We start from the raw sequence: 27,271 nt of genomic DNA on the forward strand, positions 1-27,271 counted from the left end.
ATGAAAAGTTTTATTCCCAAAACTGCTGCTGTGGCACTTTGTGAGGATTGTGGTTTGGACGCCTTTATGCTCCAGTGTTTCCTGCAGGTTAGGTCCTCTGGCTGAACTACCACTAGGGCCACTGGAGGAAGTTTCATCTGTCTAACTTCTCTACGCGTGGGGAAAAATGGCCTCCTTGGGCTGCAGGTGGCAGGGCTCCCCCAGCAAGGAACACAATGCCATGGAAAAAAAAACCTGACGTTTCCCCATGGGGATAACACCAAGAAAATAACAGCTTTTCTCCTGCTGCTACAAAAGAGCCAAAAGTAAATTAAAACCAAATAAATGGCCCTCGTGTAATAGTGCAGAAAGGTGGTTTTAAAGAGTCATCATCGCCAATTATCAGGAGACACATCTCCCTTGGCATCAGGTGTATGCACATCTGGGTTAGCATGAATTTTGCCACAGCAGTAACTAAGCAGCCAGCAAGCCTTGCCACAGCTTTGACTAAGCTTGTGGTGTGACTGCTGACACAAGGATTCCAAAAACTACCCAAACTACCCCTTCATTTGACAATATTTGCTCACCCGTAATTTGCTCCTGGTTAAGCAAGCTGCCCTTTGTAAAACAGTCACTCTCCTGATACACAAGCAAGCACTGATTATGTAAATACATTTGTGGTTTAGTGCTGGATAAGGGAAGCACTGCAAAGGGTGTGTGGAGGGTGAGGTTTTGCAAGCTCTGCGCACAAGAAAGTACTGAATTAAAAAAAAAAAAGAAGATGTGGACATTCACTGAAACCTGACATTTAATGCACCAGAGTCTGGGCCCTAAACAGCTTGCCTAAGACATTCCCCCTAGCCCTGCAGTGTTGCAACTAAAACCAATCTTTGGTCTACCCACTGCAGCCAGTGCAAACCCTTGGGGGCACAGGTGAGGGATTTTAACACAAGGGGAAGGTTAATATTGGGCTGATCACTAGAAAAATTTGATTTCATTAAAACTGGTACTTAAACCATTCATTCTTCCTTATCATTAGAGGTATGCGGATACGAGCCCTTGCCGTGACTCCCACGAGTGACAGAGGATGGCTGCATATCTGTATCTCATAAAATATCACGCTTCCTCTGGATTCTGTCAAGTGTCACAACTATCAGCATTTATTTGCCCTTCCCCGTGACTGGTTTTAGCGGTGAGGCACAAGGGACATTTTAAGGCATAATGGCAGCCTCGAGTGGAATTATCGTGACACTGTTTAGCTAACATTTCATAACAAAACGTCTAGTTTACCCAGTGAGAAACATCACACACCTGCCATCCCAAGTCTTGGAAGCTAACGTAAAGTTCATGCTTTCTGCACGCTGTTTTTAAGTCACTGCTGTTGTAATCTGTTAGGATAAAAAAGAAAAAAAACAGGAGTTTAGAAAGTTAAAGAGGTAGAGCATCACTGGAGCACACAGCTGGGCAGATGTGTGCACCGCAAAGAAGAGTGTTGAGGGACAGCCAGAGCAGGGCTGAGGTTTTTAGGACACCTATGGGAATGGAGGCACCCAAGTAACAGTGACTGGCTTAGAACTCCTTCAGCCTCCCTTAAAAACCTGATGAGCAGTGCTCATAAAACACCTCCACTAAAATAATTTCTTCAAAATAAATCTGTTCTGTCACCCGGCATGTGCCACATCCCTTGCACAGCTCTGATGTCCTGCAGCAAAAAAAGCCATGTGCTTTCCCCCAGGCCTGCCCAGCTGGTTGCTCCACATCACACCAAGGTGCCTCTCAGATGTGTATTATCCATACTTTGCAGTACTTCCCAAAGCCCACCACAACAGGAGTTGACGAGCTCTCACCATTAACTTGCTCTGTGCTGCCACCATTGCACAGAGGAGTACACGGTGCCCAGCTCTGACCTTTGCCATAGCACATGGCAAAGTTCTGTCCATGCAGAAGTTGCTCTGATGACACCACAAAATGCAGCTTTTGACTGCAAATGGAATTTCCTCTCTATATTTGGAAAGAAAGGCAGCTCCACACATGAGCACCTGGGACCATGGCGAAGAACAGACACATGCTGTGACAGAGGGGCCTTTCACTTCCCAACAGCTGCCCAGATCCAGCTAGGCTGCATGGCCCAGCAGCCATGCCCAAGAGCTCATGGCAGGGCAAAGAAAACACAACATCTGCGACAGGAAGCAAAAGAGCCAGCCTGGAGCATGGATGGGGACACCAACATGCTTGTCCCACAGACAGGGGCTGGGGCAGGGCCTGGACTGGCCTCCCAGTTCTCTACCGATGGGGCCTCCACTCCTGTTGCATGCTCTGCCTGCGGCCCGGCACACTGCCATACAAGGGCGGATGCCACGCGTGGATGCTGAGGCCTCATTTGGGCCAAGAAGCCCCCAGTGCCCCTAACACTGCGTGAAAGAGCACAGTCCCAGCGCAGCTTTCCACAAACGCGGCAGCTGGGATAGAAAAATATTTTTAGTGACTTTTTCCTTGGCTCTGAATAAGCCTTTCTTTTTCTTCTCTCCCCCCAACCCCAAGTTGGGGAACTACAAGTGCAAATATTTATTCAAAAGAAAACTATAATACTAAAAGCACATCCAACTGACATTAAGGGCAGCCCAGCATCACAGCTGGGTACAGTTAACACTGAGGTCTGAAAAAAGCCCCACACCTCAAAACAAACCCAGCCTCCAAACCGCCACAGATTAGGGAGCTGTTTTTAGAAGCCGTTTCGGTTTTAAACATTTGGGATTGCATTACAGGCTTTCAATAGCTTTGCTTCAATCACAGACGTAACCAGGTGAGCAGAGCCAGCTCTCAGGCTGCTGCAGCATAAACGTGCTATTTCAGCCATGCCTAGTAGCTTGGGTTTTTTCTGTTCAACCTTTCCATTTGCAAACCAGACATACCAAGCTGTAACCAGGGTGTGGGTTGGTTTGTTTTGTTGCTTGGGTTGTTTTTTTTTTATTTTTTTTTGTTGTTGTTGTTTTTAAAGAAGCTTTTTAGTCCTTGAAATTCCTATCATGAGATGTTTCTAAAGGGTCTGGTCATGAGGGGAAAAAAATGAGAAGATACTTTTGGTGGTCAAAGGTTAGTACCTGAAAACACGACTTAATTGTTCTACAGGAAACATGCTGTTCAGTAGGGAAAAGCATCTGTGTTTAAGGACAAGAGGAGGCTCAGGAGAGACCTTTTTGCTCCCTGAAGAGATGTTGCAGTGAGGTGGGGGTCAGCCTCTTCTCCCAGGTAACAGTCATATGATGAGAGAGAATGGCCTTAAGTCATGCCAGGGAAGGTTCAGTTGGATATTAGGAAAAACTGTTCTCAGAAAGAGTGGTGAGGCACTGGCACAGGCTGCCCAGGGAGGTGGTGGAGTCACTGTCCCTGGAAGTGTCCAAGAAACGTTCAAGACGTGGCACTGAAGGACATGGTTAGTGGGCATGGTGGGGATGGGTTGGACTAGATGATTTTAGTGGTCTTTTCCAACATTAATGCTTCTATGATTCTACTCCTAACCAATGAGGCAGAGCTACAATATTTCCCAAACACGAGTTACCCGTTACCTATGGGAAAGGGGAAGAAGGTGAGAAAACAGGAGTGGGAAGGAACACTGTGAGCAATCAGAAGTTTAAGAAAACAGAGGAAAAAATTACTGCTTAGTGAATAGAACATGCTATGAGTCTTTTCTCACACTCTGTGAAACTGGCCCTAAAAATCCTGTATGTCACCAAATTCACACCCTCCATCACGCACCAGCTACTGTCCATCCCAGGTGGACATCATCACACATAATGATCCATTCCTGATGGTCCAGGGCTTGGCACATGCCCTACAGCCACGTAATTATGAGTCAGAAAAGAGTTTCTGATCAAGAGCTCAAGCTCACTGAACTAGTGAACCTGGCCTCCAAGACACATTATCCCCAGTCCCTGGAAAGCAGTGTCAGCTGCCCCAGGCCAGTGTGCTCAACTGTTTTAGCGCAAATTGCCATGCTCAGTGCCAGAGACATCCACAACCTCTGAGAGTTCACAGAGCTGCTACAGAGTTCCTACAGACTCACTGTAGGTTTAGCACATTTTCTGGTCAGAAACACCAGCTTGGCACTTGGCTGCAAGACTGAAAAAAATCAGCAGCAACAAAACCCAACCATAAACCTGTTGTTCTGTACTTAAATTAGTCCCGAGCTTCTTATAGGGCAGCACAGTCCCAGCAGCAGAGCTAGGGTGGCTCTTCTCTGTTGTGACTGCCCTCAGTGAGGTAGCACTGCAATGCAAGCCTGCCCCTCTGCCAGCACAGATGTTTTTCTTACGGCTGGACGCTGGCATTTGCATCACTGAAAAGGGAGAGGGAATAGTCTGACCCTAACGATCTTCCTCCTACTGATAGGTACACACCAACCTCAGATTTCCTACAGCCTCTCCCATGTTAAGTGCTGGCAAAGAAGATATAAATATTTACTTAGATCGAGCTGCCTGAGAATACCCTCACTGCTCCCAAGGTGCCAGTTTACCAAATTCCACAGGGTAATTAATCGCCTTTGTGGTCCCAAATAGCTCTGGCAGATGTCTCCGAGGCCAGCCCCTTCTTCTTGGTGTTTGACTTTGGTGATCAGTCCAGATGACGCCGGTGTAAACCGATCGCATGGATAACAACAGCCCACTTCACACGAAAGCGGCCTGCTGTGGAGGAACAAGGGGAGATGGCGGGCTGGAGAGGACATGCATGTGGCAGCACACACAGGAATGCTGGCTGTACCACACCTGAGGGCTCCACTAAATGGAAGATTTGTTGCAAGACAACATTTATAAACAAGATCCCTGCCACTGTGGGATCATTTGGCCTTATTTCCCTTTAGTTCTTGCATGCACTGCCCTTTGTGGTATTGAGCTCCCACATGCGCAGGGAAACCTGCCTGGAGTGCCACACAGCATATGAAGCTTTGCATGGAAGTGCTGCCTTGAGGGCCCCTCTGCTTTGATGGAGCACCTCATGTTATTTGCCCTGGAGCCTCTGAGACTGAAGAGAAGGACCCAAGAAGGGAGTGTTCCATGAATCACAGAGCATCTTTTAAAGGAAAGAACCCACAAGGGTCACTGAGTTCAACTCCTGGCTCCACACAGAACCACTCAGAATCACCGATGGAGAAGCTGACCATGCAGCAGCAATGCTTGGACACTCAAGGGCTGCTGCCTCTTGGGCTGAAGATACTCCAACTCCTCTGGTAACAACATGGTCAGCCCAGAGCCTGGGGCCATGGGCTGAGCCCACTGCAAAAATGGTTGGGCGATGACCTCCAGACCTTGCAAGAAACAGAGAAACACCTGCACTCTCCTCCCAGACACCTCGTGCCTCCATGTCCTGGGCCTGAGCTGACGCGTGATTTTCTGCCTCAACAACCAAAACCACTTTCTCTTTTATCCAGCTCATCCTTCTTCTGCAGAAGAGCAGAGCTCAGATCCAGGAATGCATTGACGCAGGACTCTATGTCAAAGCAGTTTGTAACCGTGGGGGTTACTCAGTTCTGCTTTATATAAGCCAGTTGTAACTACATGTTTGTAATTCAGGGAAATAAGCGTTCTTGGCGAAAAACTACAGACTATTTGGATTCTTATGCCACAGCCATAGCCTTAGCTTCTAAGTGCTTGGTACAGACTGCAAGACAAGAACTGCACATCACAGGGGACACAGCAGGGTCCCAGTCCTGCAGGCAGTGGTGTGCCTTTGCACAATCCTTGCCTTACCAGATCCAGAGCCAAGTCCAGCAGCACACTTCAAGGGCTCCTAAAAGTGGGATTTGGAATTCTTTCCATTTTTAGATCATTTTAGATTTTTATTTTTTTTTAATACTACTATAACCTAAATTAGAGCATCATTTGGAAAAGAGATTCACTTTTGGATTGAAGCAAAAAAAAAAAAAAAACAACCAACCAACAAACCAAGTGTTCCCTAAAGGAAGGAAGGTTCAATCCACAAAACAGCACCAGCTCCAGCCAGCTGCCAGGCTCTCCAGGAGGGAAACTGCCCTCAGGCTCTGATAGGTTGTATCTCTCTCTGCTGAGGGAGAAGCCTGCACCAAAAACCTGATGAGATGCAAGATACAAGGAAAGAGGAAGAGGTGCAGGCCAGGACCACGCATGGTACTGCATTAGGATCCAAGGCAGACGCATCTGGGCACCAGCAGGAGCAAGAAGACTGTCAGAGTAACCTCTGGACCGGCATCCTGCTTTGTCCCATGGCAAATGCTCCCCCGGCCCTGCTGTGCATCAGTGGAGCATGGACACAGGAACTCACTCCACTAAAAAAGAAAAAAAATATTCCCTGTCATCTCATCAACGCTAAAAACACACATTGGTTCATGGAGTCATCCCTGCTGGGTCACCGGTGCCTCTCAAGCTATTAAATCAACCACTTCTTAAGGAGAACAGACTCTGAGAGTGTCACACTTAGAAAGGAAAATAAGCTGACACAGTCTCTCTTTTCTAAACACAGAAACCAAACAAACATACATCTTAACTTTAAATTCCCCTCCTTTTCCCCGCCTTAAATCCACAGAGGCTCAACTATACCTTGTTGATGACTGAACTGCCAAATTCCAAGTTTTAAATTAAAGCTGTCTTTGAGCTACGAGAGCTCAAAAAAAGCACTTGAGACCACAGAACAGCCAGCTACGTTTTTTTCCCTTTTTGTCTTTTTATACTTTCATAACCTGATGCCTGGTGTAGTCAAGAAGGCAGCAGTGTAAAAACAGCCCTTTGGCCCAATATATCTTTTCCCTCTGGAGCTTTGAACTATCTCTCTTAATTTAATAGTACTCAAAACTTGTTTTTAGCACTGCAAAGCTTGTGGAGCTAAGGAGGAGAAGCTGGAGCCCATCCTGACTGCAGTGAGTGCCTACGTGCATAAATAGTACCCATGCTCTAGGCAGGGTAGTTGTTCATCCAGTAGACCCCAACAAAGTGCAATAGGAGGGGGTGCCACATGGATGCTGGCTCCCTGCGTCCCCTCCCAGCCCACTCTCCCCAGCTCTCCTGCCAGCCCCAGAGGACAAAGCATGTCCAGTGCTACTATGGGCGCAGCCTGCCCACTGCCCACGCATGCTAGAGAAAGCAGCCAATGGATTCACACTGAAGTTTTGGCCACGCTGGCTTATCTCCATATGCTGGGTCTGAGCGTACACTGACAACAGGCAACCACCTCTCTTCCTGGAGGTATGGTCATTTATAGGCGCTGGAAAAGCAGGGATCCTACTGGAAAAGAAGGGGGCAGCATAAGCAAATTAATCAAGTAGCTTGGAATGGGCTGAAATGTTTGAGAGGAAAGAAGGTACGTGATGAATGAAGGACTGCAGGGCTGTGATTTAAGGCAGAGCAACTGGAAAGCAGACAAGATGTACACGGCAGGACTTTCTCAGTTTCTGACAGAATTTCAGAGCTGTCCCACCATCACGTAACAGCACTCCTACGTTTGTTGTACAACACCTGCAATGTGCAAACTTTCCACAGCAAACAAGCAAGTCTGCTTGCACATCTGGTATCATACATCACCATTTACACGGCTGTTCCCACTGGGGGGAAAAAAAAGAAATCTTGTGTTGTTGTACCAGTTTTTCCAAAGAAAACCAAGAGAGGATCCTGCTGGAGATGCATACGTGCAGTAAAACAGATCGCAGTGTAAACCAAGATGGAGTCTTTTAAATATGGCATTTTACGTGGTGTGATTCTAGGCAAATACTGAATTCAATCTCTGTGACTTCACTGGATGGTCTGGATTCCAGCCTAGGTTTGAGAACTCCTGTAAGTCTCCTTACATTAGATTCCTACTCCTGTTCTACTGCAAATGCAACCTGCGCCCCCAAGCATCCCACTTCAGATTCCCTTTCTTGCTTTTGTACATCAATGCAAACAGAAACATCACAAGAGGAGACTCCATTTCCCAGCCAGAAAGAGTTTTTCATAGTTACCTGTGACAGTTGACACCCTGGAAACATCCTGAGCCTGAGTGGAGCGGTTTCGATTTTGCTGCTTGCGCCTGCTTGTCGCTGACCTTGTAGTCCGGATGTGGACTTCGCTCACTTTGAAGAATGCCACCATGAAAGGCTGCTTGTCATAAGGGCCATCTCGCCCTATAAGGCCTGCTTCTCTAGGATTTACACTGAAACCTTCAAATCGAACAGGAAAGTGAGAGTTAGATAAACTGTGCAGTTGGATTGCTATTTCCAGATCTGTGGCATCCCCAGGAGCACTATTTCCTCTCTTCTTGATCATGCTGTTCCTCTTTTATTGCTACACACTTCTCTCCTGCCACTATAACCTACTGACATTTTTACAACAGCAACCCCTCCACCTGGGACAAGAGGCTCCATCGTGGCACTCAGCTCTTTGGTACCCCTATGGTATCTCTACTCCATTTTAGGCCTTCAATAGGTATAGAGAAAGATACATGAAACATGAAATCTGGATGTCTCAGGATATTAGTTCTGCTGCTGGTGAAACAGAAGGAGCAGAGATGAGTTTAGGAGATCTTTGAGGAAAGCAGAGGGCAAAGAAACAAGGTGAACTGTTCAGAGTACAGGAATGGGCCCTCAGCACATTTGGGGAGGCACTAACATTTCCTCAGGGAAAAGAGCAGTCGGCCTGGTCTCATTCGACTCCACAAGTGTACCAAACTCTAAGATGAAGTGATAAAAAGAAAACAAAGTTGAAGGCTGGTTCCTATAGAGATAAGGTGTTGTCGTCTTTTTCTGTCACCTTGTGCTCAGCTAGATCTTTCTCTGTCCCCATTGCTTATCCTCCAAAACCCAATCTCATATTCCCTTGCAGACTCTTCTCAACTTTTCCATCTTTCAAATTTTTCTGTGAAATGCTATCATTTCAGCTGCCCTCACCAGCCTATGAAGGCAGGTTGCTCATTCCCAGCATTACAACTGGACGCCGTTAGCACCACTTCCAGACAGCATCCAAAAGGCTTGTGAGATGAACTTGCATTAACTGGTCCATGACCTACCGTCGCGGGTCACCACGCTCAGCTGGAGTCCCATGTTGTGCTGAGGATTCATCACCCACATGTTACTGGTGGCAGTGACATCAAACTCCAGCCAGCCCTCCTCCGAAGCCCACACTGCCCGCGTATCCAGCAGAAACAGGTCAGAGGCTCTGCAGAGAAGAGTGATGACAAGATAGTGATATCTGGGTTTTTCCTCCCTAGCTTTTGCTGTTATAGTGCTGGGGGAAACAAAAGCTGAAATTACTAAAAGCAATATTTACAGCTATTAAAAAACAACCCCCAAACTCTGCCTGTTTGTATCCAGAGTTCTTCCACAACATGCACATGCTTCTGCATGTGAAACAAGATTGCAAAGTTTTTTCCACTGTTTTCTAGGCTGGAGGAAAGGAATCTCAGTCCTTAGGTCTGGGCGTTTCTCCATCAGCAAGATTCATAAGACACTCTTCTTCCTGAAGAGAGTAATTCTAGCCCTGGCAGGATAGCAGTCAAATTACCAGCACTTCCAGGCATTCAATGGCTTTTTTGAAAGAGTTTTAGTGGTTTCAGCCCAACTTCCACAAAGCAATCTACCACAATTGACAAAAATAAAAATTAAAAAAATCCAGTAATAGGCCAAGCATCAAAAGCTGAAACAAGATGAACTATCATATGGCCCATAAAAACATTTTGCTATGGTTTAGAAACATGGATCAGAGAGGGCTGTTCCAAGGGTGTTGGTACTGGCTCTCCTTCATGGGCTTCAGCTTCAAATGCTATCGAATCTGTGCCTTTTCCACAGGATCAAGCACACACAAAAATCCAGCTCAAAGAAATCAGCTGTAGAAGGACCCAGAGAAATCCTGCGTACATATTGCATGCGTAACTTTTCTGTATAGAAGAGTTACAATTCCTGTCCTTAACCTGGGACCAGCATCACAAAGTGGATACCAGGCACCAGTCTCATCTTCACCTGCCTCTGCCCCTGTGGAATTTTTTTTCTAACAATAACTTACTGGAAAAACAGAGTACCTGTCCCTTCCACCCATCAAAGGTTAACTTCAGGAAAAAAAAAGAAGTTTTGATTGAGTTACATTTTATTTTTGGCCAACTGCTATGTCATACTGCCCAGCAGCTTGGTTTACATGAGATCACACATGGAAAAATAAGCACTTAAGTATATTAGGGCTCCTTGTGCAGCTATTTTTACAACATGGAGGCCTTCCTCTGCCTCACTGGTAGCTGCACTCTGTGGTTGACTCAGCAGCCTTTCCCACAGCAGTCTTTGCCACCACTCCCCTAACGGGAAGAGGGTTCGGGGACAACTCTGACCTTCCCCTCCAAGTGCAGCAAGTGGCTGGGACACCTTCAGCACTATCAATCCCAAATCAAACAGGTCTGGCTGCAAAGCCGCTGGGAGCACTGTAAGAGCAAACCCTGTATACATCTTCACGAACACTCAAGCATGTGGAATTAGTCAGCTCTGCAAAAATGTAAAGAGGAGGCTTAGACCTTAATTCACAGAATCACACACAGAATGGTTTGGGTTGGAAGGGACCTTTAAGATCATCTAGTTCCAACCCCTCTGCTACAGGCAGGGACACTTCCCTCTAGACCAGGTTGCTCAAAGCCCAGTCTCTAGAACTCCACCATCTTTCTAGGAAGTCAAATATGCTTCATTTGAAGGTTTTTGTTTTCTTTTCGATTTTATCTATAATTTCTAACTCAAATGACACAACAATCTCTTCTCATAACAACACCAAGTCTTCAGTCTTTCCTTACAAATCATTTTCAAGACTCGACTATTCCCACTGCAATTTTATAGACCCAGCTTCAATCAAGATCTGACTGATCCGGAGCACAGTGGAGGGATAATCTTCATGCATCTCAGAGACTGTACTTCTACTCACATACCACAGAATAGTATTTTGGCTTTTTCACAAAACTCACGCTGTTAACTCATGATCGCCTTGTGATTCACTATAATCCTTATATTCATGCTGCTGAACTGCAAAGTACCCAGTTACTTCCTAAAAGGTGTATTTACATCAATGAATTGTCATGCCTAAATGTAACTCTTCTTTCTACCAAATCACACTTTTTTCTTCCATCATTATTAATTTGTTTAAAATACGGATTTGTCTTCCACTGGGTCTCCCCCATGTCAGTGTCCTCCAAAAATTATATAATAAAAAACTGTCTGACCAAGGTACAGTGCTACCAAATGAGAATGCTTCACTTTAGCCCAGTATCTCACACTGTCTCTGGACAAATTTAAATTCATTTGTTAAATGCAGAAAAAGGGACAAGTGGGCTTTCCAATCCAGTTAACAATTTGTAAAAAAAGGGTTCAAACAGGACTGTTTTTCAGTCAGTTCCTCCATTCAGCTGGCTTTTGCCTTGCTTGGCTGGATGAAGTAATGCAGATTCAGGTACTGCAGATACCACGCATACCAGATATTAGCATGTAACATGCTCATATTTTCTGCTTAAGTCTGTTTTCAGTTAATGTTTGTCACTTGAACCTCACCAGGCTACAAAACATTGTGACTTGGCATTCTCCTGCTTCTAGAATTATGTGGGAAACCACCTGCAACTGCTGCCATTTGTGGCAACATAGCTGCCAACAGAGCAACAGGCTTCAGTGATATGAATCCCTCACTCCTCATCTTGCTCCTAATACGTTCACATGGAAATACAGCCACCTGACTGCGTTTGCATGTCTTTTTCTTTTTTTTTTTCTTTTTTTTTTCCTCAAATTCTGCTTTCTAAAGACCACGGAGAACACATTTATTCCAATGCTCTCCTATTAGGACTGCAAAACAAAGAAGGGAAGTGTAAGAGCTATTGCTGCTGCACAGCCTTACTCCCACTCCTGATGCTGGACTGTAGGCTGACTTTGCCAGGGACCATTTTTGTTCTCTATATTTGCTTACTGGGTCCGTGCTCTATGACATTGCCTGTTTCGAAAGTTGGAGCTCACACACAGCAGACAAGCAGAGGTTTCCTGCAAGCAAAAGATGTTGCTGGATAAAGGAAAAACAACATCTGAAACTGGCAACTAAGTCTAGTGGAGACAGTTTGCCCCCACTTGCATATGCACCAGCTTCTCCTCTGCACTAAACAATGCCATAGACTTCCCCTTACAGCTAGGTCAAGAAGGAAATGGTTTGGGAAGAAGTCAGATACCATGTTGAAGAATGCTGTACACAAGCAAATGCAAGCCCATATTCAAGGAGAACTCTTAAGGGTGGACAAGAAGGGGAGAAATGAATCATACAGTGGCTGTCACTTGAAGCTAAGTATTGAACTTCTAGTCACATTCTAGTGATCCCATTGATGCCATGCAGTGAAGAGGGCAGTGGCCTTCTATGAAAAAGTATGCAACCACGTATAGGGTAACTAATTGAAATATTTGTGAAAACTTCAGCAGTTAAGAATAATAGAGGCAAGATGGGAGAAGAGGAAGGGAGCATGAAGAATAGGAAAAACTAGAAGAAAGCATGGAAAAAAAAATGCATGAGCCAGCACCTTTGACCGGAGAGGAAAGAATATCTGCTCTCAGACTATCATTCCTAAAAAGCAGTCAGTCCAGAATTTTCACAAGCAAGCAATTCTGCATGTAAAGGACATCAACAGGACCCCTGGCGCCTGCAAAGTCTGGAGGACTTTAAAATTTAGTGTACAGAAATTTCATCACCAAAACAGGCACCTTCTTAACATCCTCTCTGCCTAAACCTGCCTCAGGGTGTTTATGCAACTGTTGTTACATCTTACTGTTACTACAGTGTTCAGTAGTCTTACATATTTTCAGTGTGCCTAACCATGCAGACAGGTTTAACTAACAACTTCCACATTAAGGGTGCTGCAGGCACAATATGTATTATTAAGGCGAAGCAAGAGGAACTAAGCCAATGAGCTAAAAAACCTTCCTGAGACAAGATAGGACTTTAATCGTAGAATGGCTTGGGTTGGAAGGGACCTTAAAGCCCACTCAGTTCCAACTCCTGCCGTAGGCAGGGCAGCCACCCACCAGCTCAGGCTGCCCAGGGCCCCATCCAACCTGGCCTTGAGTGCCTCCAGGGATGGAGCACCACAGTTTCTCTGGGCAGTCTGTGCCACTGCCTCACTGCCCTCTGGGTAAAGAATTTCTTCCTATCACCTCACCCAATTTCCTCTTTTAGTTTAAAGCCATTTAAAGTCAGTCCTCCTCCTGCTTACAATCTCTTGAAGTACTGACAAGCTGCAATGCGGTCTCCCAGGAGGAAGATGCAAGCTAGGGATTCCTAACTCAAACCAGGATCTCTCTGTTCAGGATCAGGGCCCAAAAGTATCATCTCAAGTCCCAAGAAAGAAATGGACGTGTTTCCACGGCCTTCAGAAGACACTGGTGGAGGACTGAGAAGCTAAGGTCAGAGTAATCACAAGTGGCTGCAATAAACAGAAAGAAATACATAGTTTACCGGAGAAACGGAGCCTGTGTGATTCAGAAGGCAGGATTTAGCTCCAGTGTCCACAGAGAGCAATATGATTTGTCAGATATAAATATCAAATATAGCTACTATTCTTAAAACCGGCATCCCAACCATGCACTCAGGGCATTTGTAGGAGAAACAGCTTGCATTTAATTTCAGTGCTTTTCCCCCCCTTAAGAAAAATATTTTGTTAACTGAAACCTCTGTGTAAACCTTTCAAGAAAATGTCTCTGGGTGTTAATTCTCTTTAATTGAACACTAATTAGATTAGAATTTAGTCAAATTAGTAACCAGGTCAAGTGATTAATCTAAGTAACTACACTTAGTGAAACGTTCCCATTAAAGTAATTTCTCTGTTTTGGCTACACATTACAACATGGAACTTTGCTACACCAAAAACACCAAAGCTATAAAAAGCTAAATATAAAGAAGCATATGTTGAGCTAAATTTTCTACTTTCCCACCCTCCCTGGCTTTTTTTTCCCTGAGAAGGCAGGAGTTTTACCAGGGAGACAGTGAGAATAAACAGAACTCTCACCTTCAAAATGACCAAGTTAAAGGTCTCTTATTTTAATTACAGAGCTCAGAACAACATTTTTGGCCCAACTTCAAAGCTCACAATTACCCAGGTGTTTAAAGGATTGTTACGCATCAACAGCCATTTACCAAAGCATTAATTACTCTAAATCTCTAAAACTTTCCTCATCTGAACCTTTTTGTTTACTTTTCTTCAAAGACAAGTTGACATAATAGTCTAGACTGCCTAACAGCAGTTTCTCGAAAGGGAATTTTGAACAGAAATGCACAGGATTTACATTTTAATTAACACACTTAGTAAATACTCTTTTCTTTTGAGTACCTCTGGATCTGAGTCTCTAGTTTGTACAGACAGTGCCTCTCTATAAAAATGATTCTGCACATAGCAAACAACAAAGATTATTTGCTCTTATCAAAAAATGACAAATAATGCACTCTTACAAATCTTACAGAGTTGAATGGAGCTCTAAGTAGAATAAAACCTGAAAATCACAGCCTTTTCAAAACTGTAGATCCACCATCTTTCAGAAGATGCAAGTCCTGTGAATTCTTAAAAAATGTTTATTACTTATAGAACATACTGTATGTGGAGCTCATACAGCATCAGGTACTGCCAACAGATACTATATAAAGCCCTAACAACTTTGTATGTTTAAATGACCATTACTCCAGAGATTTAAAAGCACCTTACAAAATCTCATCCATCAACACTCATTCGTGTACAGAGCTTCAGGCAAGGAAACGCCTGCACCTGCAACAAGCTGTCATGGAAAGCAAAGGCAGTCTCTGTCATTTTAGGAAAAAGCAGACAGACTCAGTTTAACTGACTTGAAGAAGCTGTGCCACCTCTAGGCCAGGGGAAAGGATGTGCCCATCCTATAAGAAGTCTTCAGAAATTAGAAAGAAAGTATTAGATGCTTCTGGCCTGCAAATGAAGCTACTTCCAAGACTAAATAGGAGGCCAGCAAGTGGGTACTAATTTGAGGGGAAAAACACAGAACGGAGTGCAGGAACGCATCTGAAGGAACAGGCAGGTCAGCTGGGCTTCACTCTGCTCATACCACCACTGCTTTGTTTGATAAAAGCTCCCAGGTGCTAAAAAGGCTGTCCTGTGTCACTGCAATTGCCCCTGCAGGTAAAGTCTGCAGGGACGTCGGATTAACTCCTGTTGACTCACTGGAAGAGCAGAGGGGTTTTAAGGCTGCATCTGGCAAAGAGGTGAGAAGCCTTGAGCTGGTTGGTGGATGTGGTCGCCCACCCCAAGACTATGCAAAGCTCAGCCTACATGTCCGTGATAAATCCCAGCAAAGCCAACACTGATACTCGAGTGCAAAGGTATCTTTCCACATCCAGCTCAAGGTTGTGAGCTTCACAGCTCTCAGGAATGAACATTTCACCCACAACAATAGTGACAAAAAGAAATCACCCCAAATCAGAAGTATAGGACACACATTTCTTATTTCCTTGACAATGATTTAAGGACACTAGAGGGACATTCTAGTTGCAGTGACAGTTAAGAGTACTACACCTTAGCATTTTTGAGCCATGGAGGAGAGCGTAAATGGGTAGTATTTAAGAGAAACAAGGTACTTATGTAGCATTCTTTAGTTTTAGTAGAAAAAGCCATCTGGTTGTGGAACTGTTAAGTCTCATCCAGAATAACTTTGACTTTTAAACTACTAAGAACAGCCACCCAACAACACAACAAATTGCATACACACGGTGGGAGTTGAACTGAAATGCTGACAGACACTTCTCTATAGCATCATGGAAACAGCTCTATCATATACAAATATATGCACACTGTATACAAACCTGACCCTAACTTGAAACAGATTGATGCTGGCTTTGTCATCTGTGTTACACAACCCAGTCCAAAATCCAGTTGAGGACAGATATTTATTTTTTAAGCTATAAACACTGCCGGCAAATCATTTTGCCCTTTAGATTAGAAGCTCGGATCGTATTTGTATAAATATCCTGTTGCAAAGAGGAAGACTTTATTACTGCTGTAACTGGCAGCTAAAAAGCGATGACAGCCTTAACTCTTCCGTAGCTGTGCTCAGCAGAAGAACATGTTCTTCAGGCAGCAGCTGCAGAGGGCACCCTGAAGTCCACGTGTGTCTCATCACATCGGAGGAATCTCTCTCAGGTTCTCATATTTCATTCCAGGTGCAAATGAAACTGTTTAATAAATGCTGGCCATTAAGGTATGGTATCTGCCTTTGATCACTAGCACAGGCCTCTGTGTTTTTCATATATCGGTTGTTTAGACAGTGTGGGAGTGTTGCGAGGTCTGCATTAACAGGATATTTACACTTGAAAACACACTGATGATCCAAACTGAGGACTAACATCTTTGATCAGCCACAGACTGCCTTCCCTCCCTGCTCCTGACCTGACACCTCGCTGGGTGAGAGTGAGGAAGCATCGAGAAAGGAGAAAAAAATTAATGATCTGTTTCCAGAGACAAACTAATTTCCTCCTTTCCCTTGCGAAGGTCTCACTTACATGGCAATCCAATCCCAAAAGCGATTGGAATTCATAGAGGGCTGTGCCGGTCTTCCACAAAACCAGTTCTTCACCTCAGAAACAAGCCCATGCTTAGCCCAAGAGGGACAAGTATTGGAAAACTAACTCCACTTGCACTCCTAATCTGACATTTTAGCTGATCTCCCTATTTTCTACACATAACAATATAAGAAAAAAATAGGAAGAAAGAAGAAAAATCCCACCTCATCCTTCCAACAGGCCACACAGTCCACCTTGATCCCCAAAGCCATCCTGCTCAGAGCAAACCAGAGGCCACCCCAGCGCTGCCACGCACATCTCTGCTCCACAGTCAGAAATCCACCCAACCAACAGCTGACCTGTCCTGAAGGTTTCATTCATCTCTCCTCAACATCCCACAGGCATCTCCAGCAGTTTGTGCTGTGACAAAACGTGGCTGCGAGCTGTGGTTTGGTTATAAAACAAAAGCTTAGTTTCCAGGCACTATTTTTTTTTTTAACCTTATGAAAGGGTAGAAGAAATGGGGAGATGAAAATATTACTGACACAAGTGAGTCAGTATTAAAAATGTTTTCTTTTTGAAGAGAGAATGTGCTTAGACCACACTGTCCACAATGTGTGTTTCATTGCCTGGAGACTCCATGAGTATCGCTTTCATATTTCTGATTGCTTTTAACATGGAGAGTGCCAAGTTGCTCCCTGAAGGTTTCCTGCTGTTTCAATAAGCATTGATCTCTGAGCATCCACACTCTTTCTGCACACAGCCCTACCTAAGAGAAAGTCTCAAATGGCTGCATATAATCTTTTCTTTTAGCCTCGCCTATGCTGGCAAAAATAAGTTTGATAATTCAGCAGAAGGTAGAGATTTTAAGTCTCAGGTTTTGTTTTGCTTGTTGCCAACACGCTGTGCCCTAGGGAGTTACCAGCGATGCCCTGTGATTCTGCTAAGTGGAGCCCACGTTTGGATTGGAGTCACACGCTGACACTGTTATTCCCCAGATTATCTTGGTTTTTTGCTCAAGTAATTCTGAATTAAGCCACTCCCCTAAACTTCATCAAACCAATAGGATAATTCCATGCTGTGAGCTTGGGTGATAATTTGGATTTATCAAATCTTCCTCTTTACTCTCTTTACAGATCTCCCGCCTCTGCAAACTCTTTTTTTTTTTTTTTTTTTTTTTTTTTTTTGAGAGGAAAGGGAAAGTTTTCTCACTTATATTTTTTTTCCTCAGAGGTATACACTATCTTTCTGAGGAGGTTAAAACCCATTTATGCCAGGTGCCCTGGTAAGGGTTGTCTGCAACCAAAAGTACTTTATTATCTACAAATAACTTTCCTGAGCAGAAGGAGTATTTGCTAACAGAACAAGATGAATGAAGTTGCTACTTCAACTCCTAGTATGTCACCTGCTAGCTCACGAGTTAAGCTTCAAGATCAGTACAGACTCTTCTTTATGCAATAAAATGTCATCATATGTCAGGAAATATCAGGCTGTTATTCAAACTATTAGTCTAAAGGAAGTGTGACACAATATTTTTTTTTTTTAAGTCAAAGCCAGCTGTTATTTTTTGGCTCATAAGATGTCCACTAAAATGCAACAGAAGCCTTACAAATATTTAGCAAGTTCCTTCAAAAAAATAGTGTTTTTTTTTTAAACCTTCCACAGTTTTCAGCAGGAAAAGAAAACCCTACACTCCAAATTAGTGCACTGCAATAAAAGGGGAAAAAAAAGAGCACTTAAATTTCTACACCCTTCCCTCTCCCCCCCCCCCAGGAAAAGCAAGTGAACTGATGATAAAAATAAAAGCTAGTCAAAGAATACAACTCCTTTAGGTATCCCAGAAGAATTTGAGGCAAAACAACCAAAATAACCCAGCCATTTTTTCCCCCTACTAAAAGATATTAGCGAACAACTACAACTTTTTACTGTTTGTTTTCAAGAATGTTTATCGGCCACAGCCTACCCACGTCACCAGTGTGGCTGTATGTGTGAACCTCCAGCAGGAACAGCAGCCCACAGAGTCAGAACTTACACTGAAGGTAATGCTGAGGGTAAGCAGCTTCTAATAGCCTGTCTTTTTAACACCTGCATATTTTAATACTGAGAGGTTGATTAATATATATACCTCTATAGATACATACAGAGAATTCCTACATGTGTACACATTTATACACAAACACGTTTTCATAGGTGCTTTTATATTTAACATAAACACAAAACCGTCCTTTGGGCTGAAAGGACAATGTGTGAAAAAGGTCATCTCCTTTTCACAGCTGTAAGAACCAGTGAGTCGCATTTTGCCACTCTCAGTGCACAGATGGTGTGGCAAGTCCTGCAGACTCACCCGAATCACGAGTTCCTTTAGCCAAATATATCCCTCCTTCCCACCAGCAAAAATAAATAAATAAAGGAGAAAAAGAAACAAAAAGGGAGCCTTGAGGGACTGGATGAGTCAGAGGTCAGTAATGAACTACAGACACTCATCTCTAGGTCAGCAGTTCACACTGAGCCCATGGCAGGAAGGATAACGAGCTGCTGGCAGTCTGGACCTAGAGGAAGCTGCCTCACCATTCCCAGACTCAATAGCATGTCTAACAGTAGGAGGAAGGAGGACCACGATGAAGTAAACTGAAAGAACTGACACACTCACCAGCTTCCCATTGAGACTAGTTTGGAGACCAGCATCCGAGATGCTGCCCAGTACATGCAAAGGTCTCTTGCAGCCAGCTCTGCCCAGCACGAATGAAGGCCGAAGCACTTCGTTCCAAGGGACGTGAATTGCAACTTCACTGCACAATCTGCTTTTTTGCAAGTTTCTGGCATGTTGCTCAAAATAAACATACAAGGTGCCAGCATCATTCCTGTATGCAGAACTAAGAGCTAACTTCCTAACAAAGATTTCATGAATTTGTTAGTAAGGTTTGTCTGCCCTGTGCTTTATTCTCTTTCTGGCTGTGCATTACTTGCTTATTCAGGTTACTCTAAATATTGTTATATACACATCTTTAAAAGAGGGAGATCTGACCTACTCTGTGCCATGCTTTGCTGACCATTACAGAACAGCTTATCTACCATTTCAACCGACACTTGGCAGAGATTTTCCTCCCGATACACGGATGGGGTCTATATACGTGAAATCTAGAACAGACCAACACTCACAATTATTATTTGTTTCCCATAGATGAACAATGCAGATAACACCTATGGAATGTGCACGACCATCTGATTTTCTTCTGTTCTTCAATTGGCACTGAGGTAACGTTACCCCAGGAGACACTCCGGCCAACTCACAAAGGGAACAATGCTCCTCGGAACACGTTCTTCACTAACATATATGCAATATTCCTCTGCATTTCCCCAGAGGCCACAGTCCCCACAGAATAACAGTTAGCTGCTTGATGTTGCCCTCACAACAGCTTTTCAAAAACAAATCCCCTGAATGGTGCCACTGGCAAGGCAGGAAAAGGAGGGACGAGAAAGGGAAACATCTAGAAAACCTTCACAGAAAAGAGATGATTTTTTTTTTTTAAACACTGCTGTCCCCGATTTCTTTCTTTTCTTTTTTTAGACTCTGCAGCAGAGTAACAGTTATAGTCCTGACATGTTTCACCAGCAGTAATGAAATATCTTTGTACCATAGCACTCTCTGACATTTAATTGACCACATATTTCCATCTTTCTTTACCTTGCATGGTTCCTTCATTAGAAACGTTCTCCTTTTTAAATTAATCAACCAGTTTACCCTTCTTTGGATTTGTGTCATCGTTTCTACCTCTCACTTTTGCCTACCTCATTACCACTGAAAGCCCATGAGTGGTTTTGTACCTGTGGTCAGCATGTTGAACTTTCTTCTGCTTTATTTATTTTAGCGTTGGTCCAGTGGAAAGCAGGTCAAGATTGCACTAATCACTTGTAATTTGAAAAATGGCTATGATTTTTATGCAGGTAGTATCAAGCTGAAATGGGATATGTGTATTTCAGTATGCATGAGCAATACCAGCATATAGTGTCTTTGGTTTAAATTCTGCTGCCTCACATCAGATTCTTGCTCTTTGTAAAGCCATCAAAAAGTCACACCATGGACTTTCTCAGCTGAGGCCCATTTCCCACAAGGGAAGGACTGTGCAGCAACACACCTTGTTCATGTGCACAAAACTTAATGCCACTGAGCATTCCTTTCAGCATCATCCCTCCCCAGGACAGGGGGTGATGGCCTACCTGTTTGGATGTTCCTGCAGCACTTGGTAGATGCTGATAAGGAAAGTTTGGTTTTTAAAGCTCTCCACAACGCAGTCCTTGTAGATCCGAAACTCGGCAGCTGTGACAGCCTCACCCTCGGGAATCTGAGACAAATTGAACTTGAACTCCTTGTGGTGCTGCTGGTGAGGGGTGAACTCCTTGTCATACTCAACTGCAGATGGGAAAGGAAAGACAAAAACAAACCATGAATAAAACTTAAAAAAAAAAAAAAAAAAAAAGGACTCCACAAGCTGCCACCTGTTCCTTCAAGAAAACAGGAGTCATATTTATTCTCCAAACACAGCCTTGGTATGTGCCAGGAAGGCTTATTCAGCTAAAGCCTTTCAAATACAGTACTTGGAAAAGACAAACGTTCATCTTCTCTAGTCTGTTCCTTTGAGATTTCTTTTTCTCTTTTTTTTTTTTTTTATAAAGAAAAACCAGCTTTGACAAGTGAAATATGACCACACATTTTTCTCCTGATTAAATCCACAAGAACTCTGAAGCTGTGACCTCCCTTGGCCTTTTCCACCCATGGATCTCCGTGCTCTTTATGACATTTCCATAAGCCTCACACTCCTCTTCCAGCAGAGGAGACCATTACCTCCATTTTGCTCCAGCATATAAAGGCAAAGACAGAATTAAGTGTTAGCGGGAAGTCAACCTGTTTCCTAATGGTCCTAAAAGCTGCTGTTTTCTCGCTCCCAGGTTTGTGGTTTAGCCATCAGACCTCCTTGTGATTGTAGTAAGATTAACACAGCATTCCTCTCAAGGGCTGAAGCTAACCAAACACTTAGGTTCCCCTTCCTTTTGCAGGAGCTTATTTGAGACTGAGAGAAGTAAGGAGAGAGCACCTCTTCTGCCTTCTGCAGTCCTCCTTCCTGGCCTCAGGCTTCTTCAGGTAAGCCATCATGTATAGAGTTTCAGGTGCAAACCAGATGCCCTCCTTCTCCTGGCCTGAGGATTTGCGTTTTCTGTTTTGGGTGCCCTTTGCAAACTCTCCTTCTCATCCCAAGCTTGTATCATTTGACTGCATCTAGTTATACTCTGAATTCAATTAATTGTTCAATATTTCTTCTAATTTTCTATGAGAAATTGCTTTAAACATTAACACACTATATAAACACGCATAACTCCATCTTTGAGTCCCCAGGGCAAGGAAAAACTAAACCCAAAAAACCATTCCCACCCATGTAACTGAGGCATTCTACATCAGTGATGAATAAGTCACCGTTACACTATCATCAGGAACATGATTAAATTCAGGGAAGGCGGTGGTGGAAGCACAGACTCCTTTTCACTTCAGCGTTGTGCTCACTTTTTGTTGCTTTCTTTTCCCTTCTCCTCTTTGATGCGTCAAAGTGCAAGAGTGTTCCCGAGACTACCCTCACAACACCCTATGAGGTAAGCCGCAGTCCCCATTTTACAGACAGGATACTGAGTCACAAGGAGATCGACGCGTCCCGCTTGTGGTGGGGCCAGGAATGATGGCCTACGCGCTTGACGTTCATTGCTTTATTCATGGGTGACCTTCTTGGAGAGCAGATGTATCTACTGGCTGCTAGAAATAGCCCACAGAGATTTTCCTCTCTACCTTTCCCAACTGCCTGTTCCTCTTCATCCCCCAGTCTCAGTTTCGTCAGTGTCCTCTCCCTTTCCTCTGGCAGCCCTTTCGTGCGAGCTGCCTCATCTGGCTGGACAAGCGTCCTGGCTCCCTCTGAGACACTTAGTCACATCCTTCTTTTTGAAGCTCGCCTGGAAATCCTTTCACCTCCGCATGGCTGCTGCCAAGCACTTTGTGGGACACTGTGCCTCAAGGTGCTGTCTTAGCAGCTGCCACGGGGTGAAACAAATCACTGGCCAAGTCAGATGCTGCTGCCAAATTTGGTACTCTCACAGTGTTATCTGGGCAGCCTGGACATCAAACGACTGAAAGATGAGGGTGACTGGACCCTGTGGCTTCCAGAAAGGAGGTGGTAACACTCAGCATCTCAGTCACTATTTGCACCAAGTCAAACGATGCAACACCACCAAGGAATTACTTCACCAGCCACCTGGAGCATCTGCCCTTGCTTTTAAGCCAGTAGTGACCCTAGAAATGCTGGACTGGTTGGTGTCAATCAAGCGGGCTCTGTGGGGAAGGTGTGCTGCCTGTTGACCCCACACCCCAGTGCAGAGCATCTGCTCATTTTCAGTAACTTGCCAGAGTCCAACCACTCAGATGCCATGTTTGGCTGCCCACAGCAGAACGACATGCCCAGCCTGGCCTCTTGCTTGCAGCTACGACATGAGAGGATGTAATTAATGGTGAGGGAACGTCTACACCAGCTGTTTTGGAGAGACGGAGGGATGAAGCAACAAGTCTCGATTTAGAACTTGCAGCGTCCTTGCTTGCGGGTGTAACAACCTACTGAAGCCCTCGTACCCTCTCACATGGCCAGAAGGACAAAGGAACGATGCATCACAGAAAGGCTGCTTTTCCCCAGACTCATGGCTAAGGACAGTGGGCACCAACCTCACCACACATGGTAAAGAAAGACCTACAAGGACAAGGGGAAGAGCACCATCAGTGCTGGCAGCAGGCTATAAAGCTTGCAGTTTAAATGGGATATAGACCTACCCCTCTACTAAAAAGTCAAGCACAAGCCACAAAAGGGAAGAAAAAAACACTCAAACACCCACCACAGAGCATCAAGAGTAGCTGCAGGTATGGTGTTTGACTCTGAGTACCCTTTCCCAGATAATAACTTGTGTGATATGTTTACAACAGTATTTTCCTGTTTTTTAAAGCTTTCTTCCTTTCCCCCTGTCCTTGTGCGAGCACCTCTGACAATCAAAGAAGCTGACCACACTGATTACGGAGGAAGCATTCAGACTGATTTTGTTAACAGGGCTGGCAGAGTAAACAACCTGAAACACACAAACAAGTAAGCTTTTTTTTAAGCCTTCAGATTAAGTAGTTTAGCTTCTTCTGTTACAGTAAAAACACATTCAGAAAGGCTCTAAGTGGATGGTGTCCTTCTTAGCTATGTTCAGAAGCGTCCCTGCATCATCACAGGATGGAAAAATAAAACCTACATTAAGCTTGTATGAAGCAAGTATAAAAGTTTAATGAGTTGGAAAGTTTTTTTGGCTATGTATCTTCCCATGATACAATGGAGAGTGTTTTTTTTTTCCTTTATGGGAGTGGTGAGATATTTAAGTTCTATATACTCATTGTCACCCCATCAAGTTAATAATCAACTGTTTTCATTCAACAAGACAGCTTAAAAATATAAAATGCCAACAGTTCTTCTCTGGGGGCTTTTTATCCCCTGGAAACAGTTCATTTTTAACAAAGAAGTCAAGTTTTAGAACAGTAAATTTTGGAAAGGCAAGACCCAAGCTGCTGGTTCCCAGGATTACCCGGTTTGTATTGCTATCACATTACATCACATCAGATGACCTATTATTCAAAATGCAGATAGCGCATGCCAAAGCACAAGACAACAGCAAAAAGGAGGAATCATTTCTCAAGCTTCTTTCCAATTCTTTTCCACGCAAATTTGTTCAGGTTGGCCTGACCAGGGACGTGGTAAATCCAAAGCTGATTTCTGTCTGAAGATGGATGCATATAAGTCTCGGCTTCACAAAGCCCTGCAGGTTGAATGCAAGCAGCCTTCCATAACCTCTCCTCAGCGTCAGCCAGCACTTTAGAAACAAGCCAGGCAAAAACAGGGACAAAAACAGGTCATGACATAAACTTTAACTGGGTAAAATTCATCCTCATGTTCACACAATTATTCTGAGCATTCTTACTCTCTTGTAGAAGATCCTTAAGGGCTGCAGATGCAGGCACACACACTGCAAGCAGAGTTGGGTCTGAGCTATGGACTCCAGGAGTCTTCATTACAACTCATTCTAAGCAGAATGGATGAGTGCAAGCAAAGTGTTAACAGAGAAGCCTGCCAGGAGCTCTTTACATCCCCCTTTACAAATATTTTTAAATACTATACAAACACAACACTATTGTTGAGCAGTTAAAAAGGCAAGAATGTCAAATTAGTGTTACTGTGGTTTTGAATTTTGTGTATTCTAATTCTAAATTAGTTTTGCAGTAGTCAATTTCAGAACAAAATGTCCTTGGTTTAAAAATAACACACTGCTTAGAGTACTTGTTACTTTAAAAGCAGTGCACAAGAATAACAATAATAATTAAAAAAAGAAATTAACACAATGTGTCTATTTTGGTCATTATGCCATCCTACTTCCATTAGAGTGCATTGCATACACCTTGGACCAAATGAAATCTAATTGTGATGATAGTCACTGAGATAAACTCTTCTCACATGTAGGAATTTTCAGCTTTTCCAAAGTAAATAGAATGCAGAAACAAAGAACAACCATCACTCCTGAGTAAATACAATATTCTTTCAGAACAGCAGCACTAAGAATCACAATACTTGGTATTTTTCTTAAGTTCTTAGATGTTGAGGAATTAATTATTAATTCAGGTGTTCATGCGACAATCTCAGTGGTGGCCTAAGAAAGTCTTTAGTTCATGTTCTAGGAGCTAAAACCAAAAATATTACAACATACAGCTCCAAAACCAAACATCTTTGTAATATACCGTCTGTTAAACAATTGTAATTTCTGTGGCAACTTGGCTCCTTGGATGGGGGGAAGAGAAGAAGAGGGGTCACAACTGAACAAGACACAGCTACTTGAGATGGAGCATTCTGCGTCCATGAAATTTCTGAACAATCTTTGGCACTCAAAGTGCTTCAGCAACGGCTTGGCTTTGTCCACTGGAACCATAATGCAGCAAAAGTAACCAGCTTTCATCACTTGCTCACACAGAATGAATTTTGCACAAATATTTCTGAATTAAATTTGAGTGCAAATATAAAACATTACTTGCCCTTTCTTCTCAGCCTCCATGACCCCTTTCCTAGGGAAGTAAGAAAGTCCCTGAAAACTGGAGTCACTAACAAATTTGCCACGAGAGCAACATAAAAAGATCAGAGAAAATTTCTCCATTTTACTTCACCATTTTCTACATTAAGTAAACAATATTTATTATCTGGAGCGATGAAGCAGTTGGGTAGGCAACAAACACTTGAAGCATTACCACAGCTTCCACAGTCCAACTGCCAAAGCAGTGCTGCTCTTACAGATTAAAACTGACTTTTATTACTAAGATATGAAATATTTCCTCAACACTGTGTAAAACAGAACAAAGAGTATGACCAGTACAGCCCAAAGAGTACAGCGTACCCATTCAGCTTCTTACAATGGGAAGATGAGAAATGCAAAAGGCTTCACAGGTACTTTCTGCTTGTTAATAGGGAACAGGAGTTGAGTCATACTGAGCGCACTGCAGGTGCAACAGCAGAGCTGCAACAGGAACAGACAGCTCCTGGAAATAGTGAGGTAAAGGATCGCTGCTGTGTCTTACACACTAAACTACAATGTACACCACTGTCAGATCGACATCTGGCTCCCCTGGACCTGCAGTACAGCGTCCCAGACACCGTGAACAGACCAAGCTCCGTTCTGAAGCAGGTTGAAGCTCAGTGGACATAAATAGTGAAACTTTCCCATTTACAACTGCTTATACACTTCATGATAAAAACAGCTTTTCAGCAGAAAGAAGCAAAGATACTCAAGGTGGAATTTCATATTGCACCTGCTGTTTATCCCTCTGGGTCCAGCCGAGGTGGTCTAGCTCTGTTAAGTTAAATGTAATGCAATTGGAAGTTAATGCCTAGACAGCTTAAAAGTAATAATAAAAGGTTCAAGGCCAACAAACTCCAAAAGGGCACTTTCTTAGAAACAGCTATATCACATCTGGGCCACCACAATATAAAGTGGAATTACTCCACTAACTTCTGTGGAGCAATGCCAGCTTACATCCGATGAAAACCTGGCTTTATACTCCACAGCTGTGTGTGCCAGAGAATTATTCAGAAAAATAACCCATCATTAATCCAACTCCAATGTAATTATGGAGATTAAATTTAAACAATAGCAAATCACTCTCTAAACATAGCATTCTAAAGCTTCAAAAGAGGAGGGCCTTCTACTTTTGGCTGAAAAATACAACTGAGCTCCTCTTTGTCTCTGTGCTGGGAATCAAGCTGGAACCAACTTGTAAAATCAGATTAAAACAGTTGCACAACAGCTTCCTTTCAGGATTCCTGAATCAAAAAGCCATTTAAAAATCAAAATAATGCACTAGCCAAACATAAAATACCCATGGGACACCAGAAAGTATTAAAGGACATTTCCACGCTATCTATCCACCATGACGCCTGCTGTATGGCCAGCAAGTCGTTCCCACTGCCCTGGCCAGCAGGCAGTACTGGGTACCAGCTTGCACCAGCACATGCAAAGGTGAGGAGACATCTTTGGGGTGTTTTGGGGGGCTAAGTCCAGGAGGCTCAATGCAGACCACGGGCATCTCACCCATGGCATTAACTTTTGGGCTTTCTTATGGTTTCCCCCTCCTTGTAGCAGCAGAGGCAGCAGTCTCCTACAACCCCTCCCAACAGCTTCTGAACACAGAC

The 27,271-nt window shown here is 43.7% G+C and overlaps 1 protein-coding gene across 1 annotated transcript in view; it reads right to left on the minus strand.

Moving 5' to 3' along the window:
- BMP6 (bone morphogenetic protein 6) overlaps positions 1–27,271 on the minus strand; it is an 87,363-nt gene that overhangs the window by 1,898 nt on the left and 58,194 nt on the right. The window contains exons 2-5 of the mRNA XM_021388647.1: positions 20,703–20,895; positions 8,986–9,134; positions 7,943–8,140; positions 1,291–1,367 (exon numbers count right to left, since the gene is read on the minus strand). Coding sequence (XP_021244322.1) covers positions 1,291–1,367; positions 7,943–8,140; positions 8,986–9,134; positions 20,703–20,895 — 617 coding nt within the window. The remainder of the gene's footprint in view (positions 1–1,290; positions 1,368–7,942; positions 8,141–8,985; positions 9,135–20,702; positions 20,896–27,271) is intronic.

Source organism: Numida meleagris, chromosome 2, assembly GCF_002078875.1.
Source record: "Numida meleagris isolate 19003 breed g44 Domestic line chromosome 2, NumMel1.0, whole genome shotgun sequence".
Lineage (NCBI taxonomy): Eukaryota > Metazoa > Chordata > Aves > Galliformes > Numididae > Numida > Numida meleagris.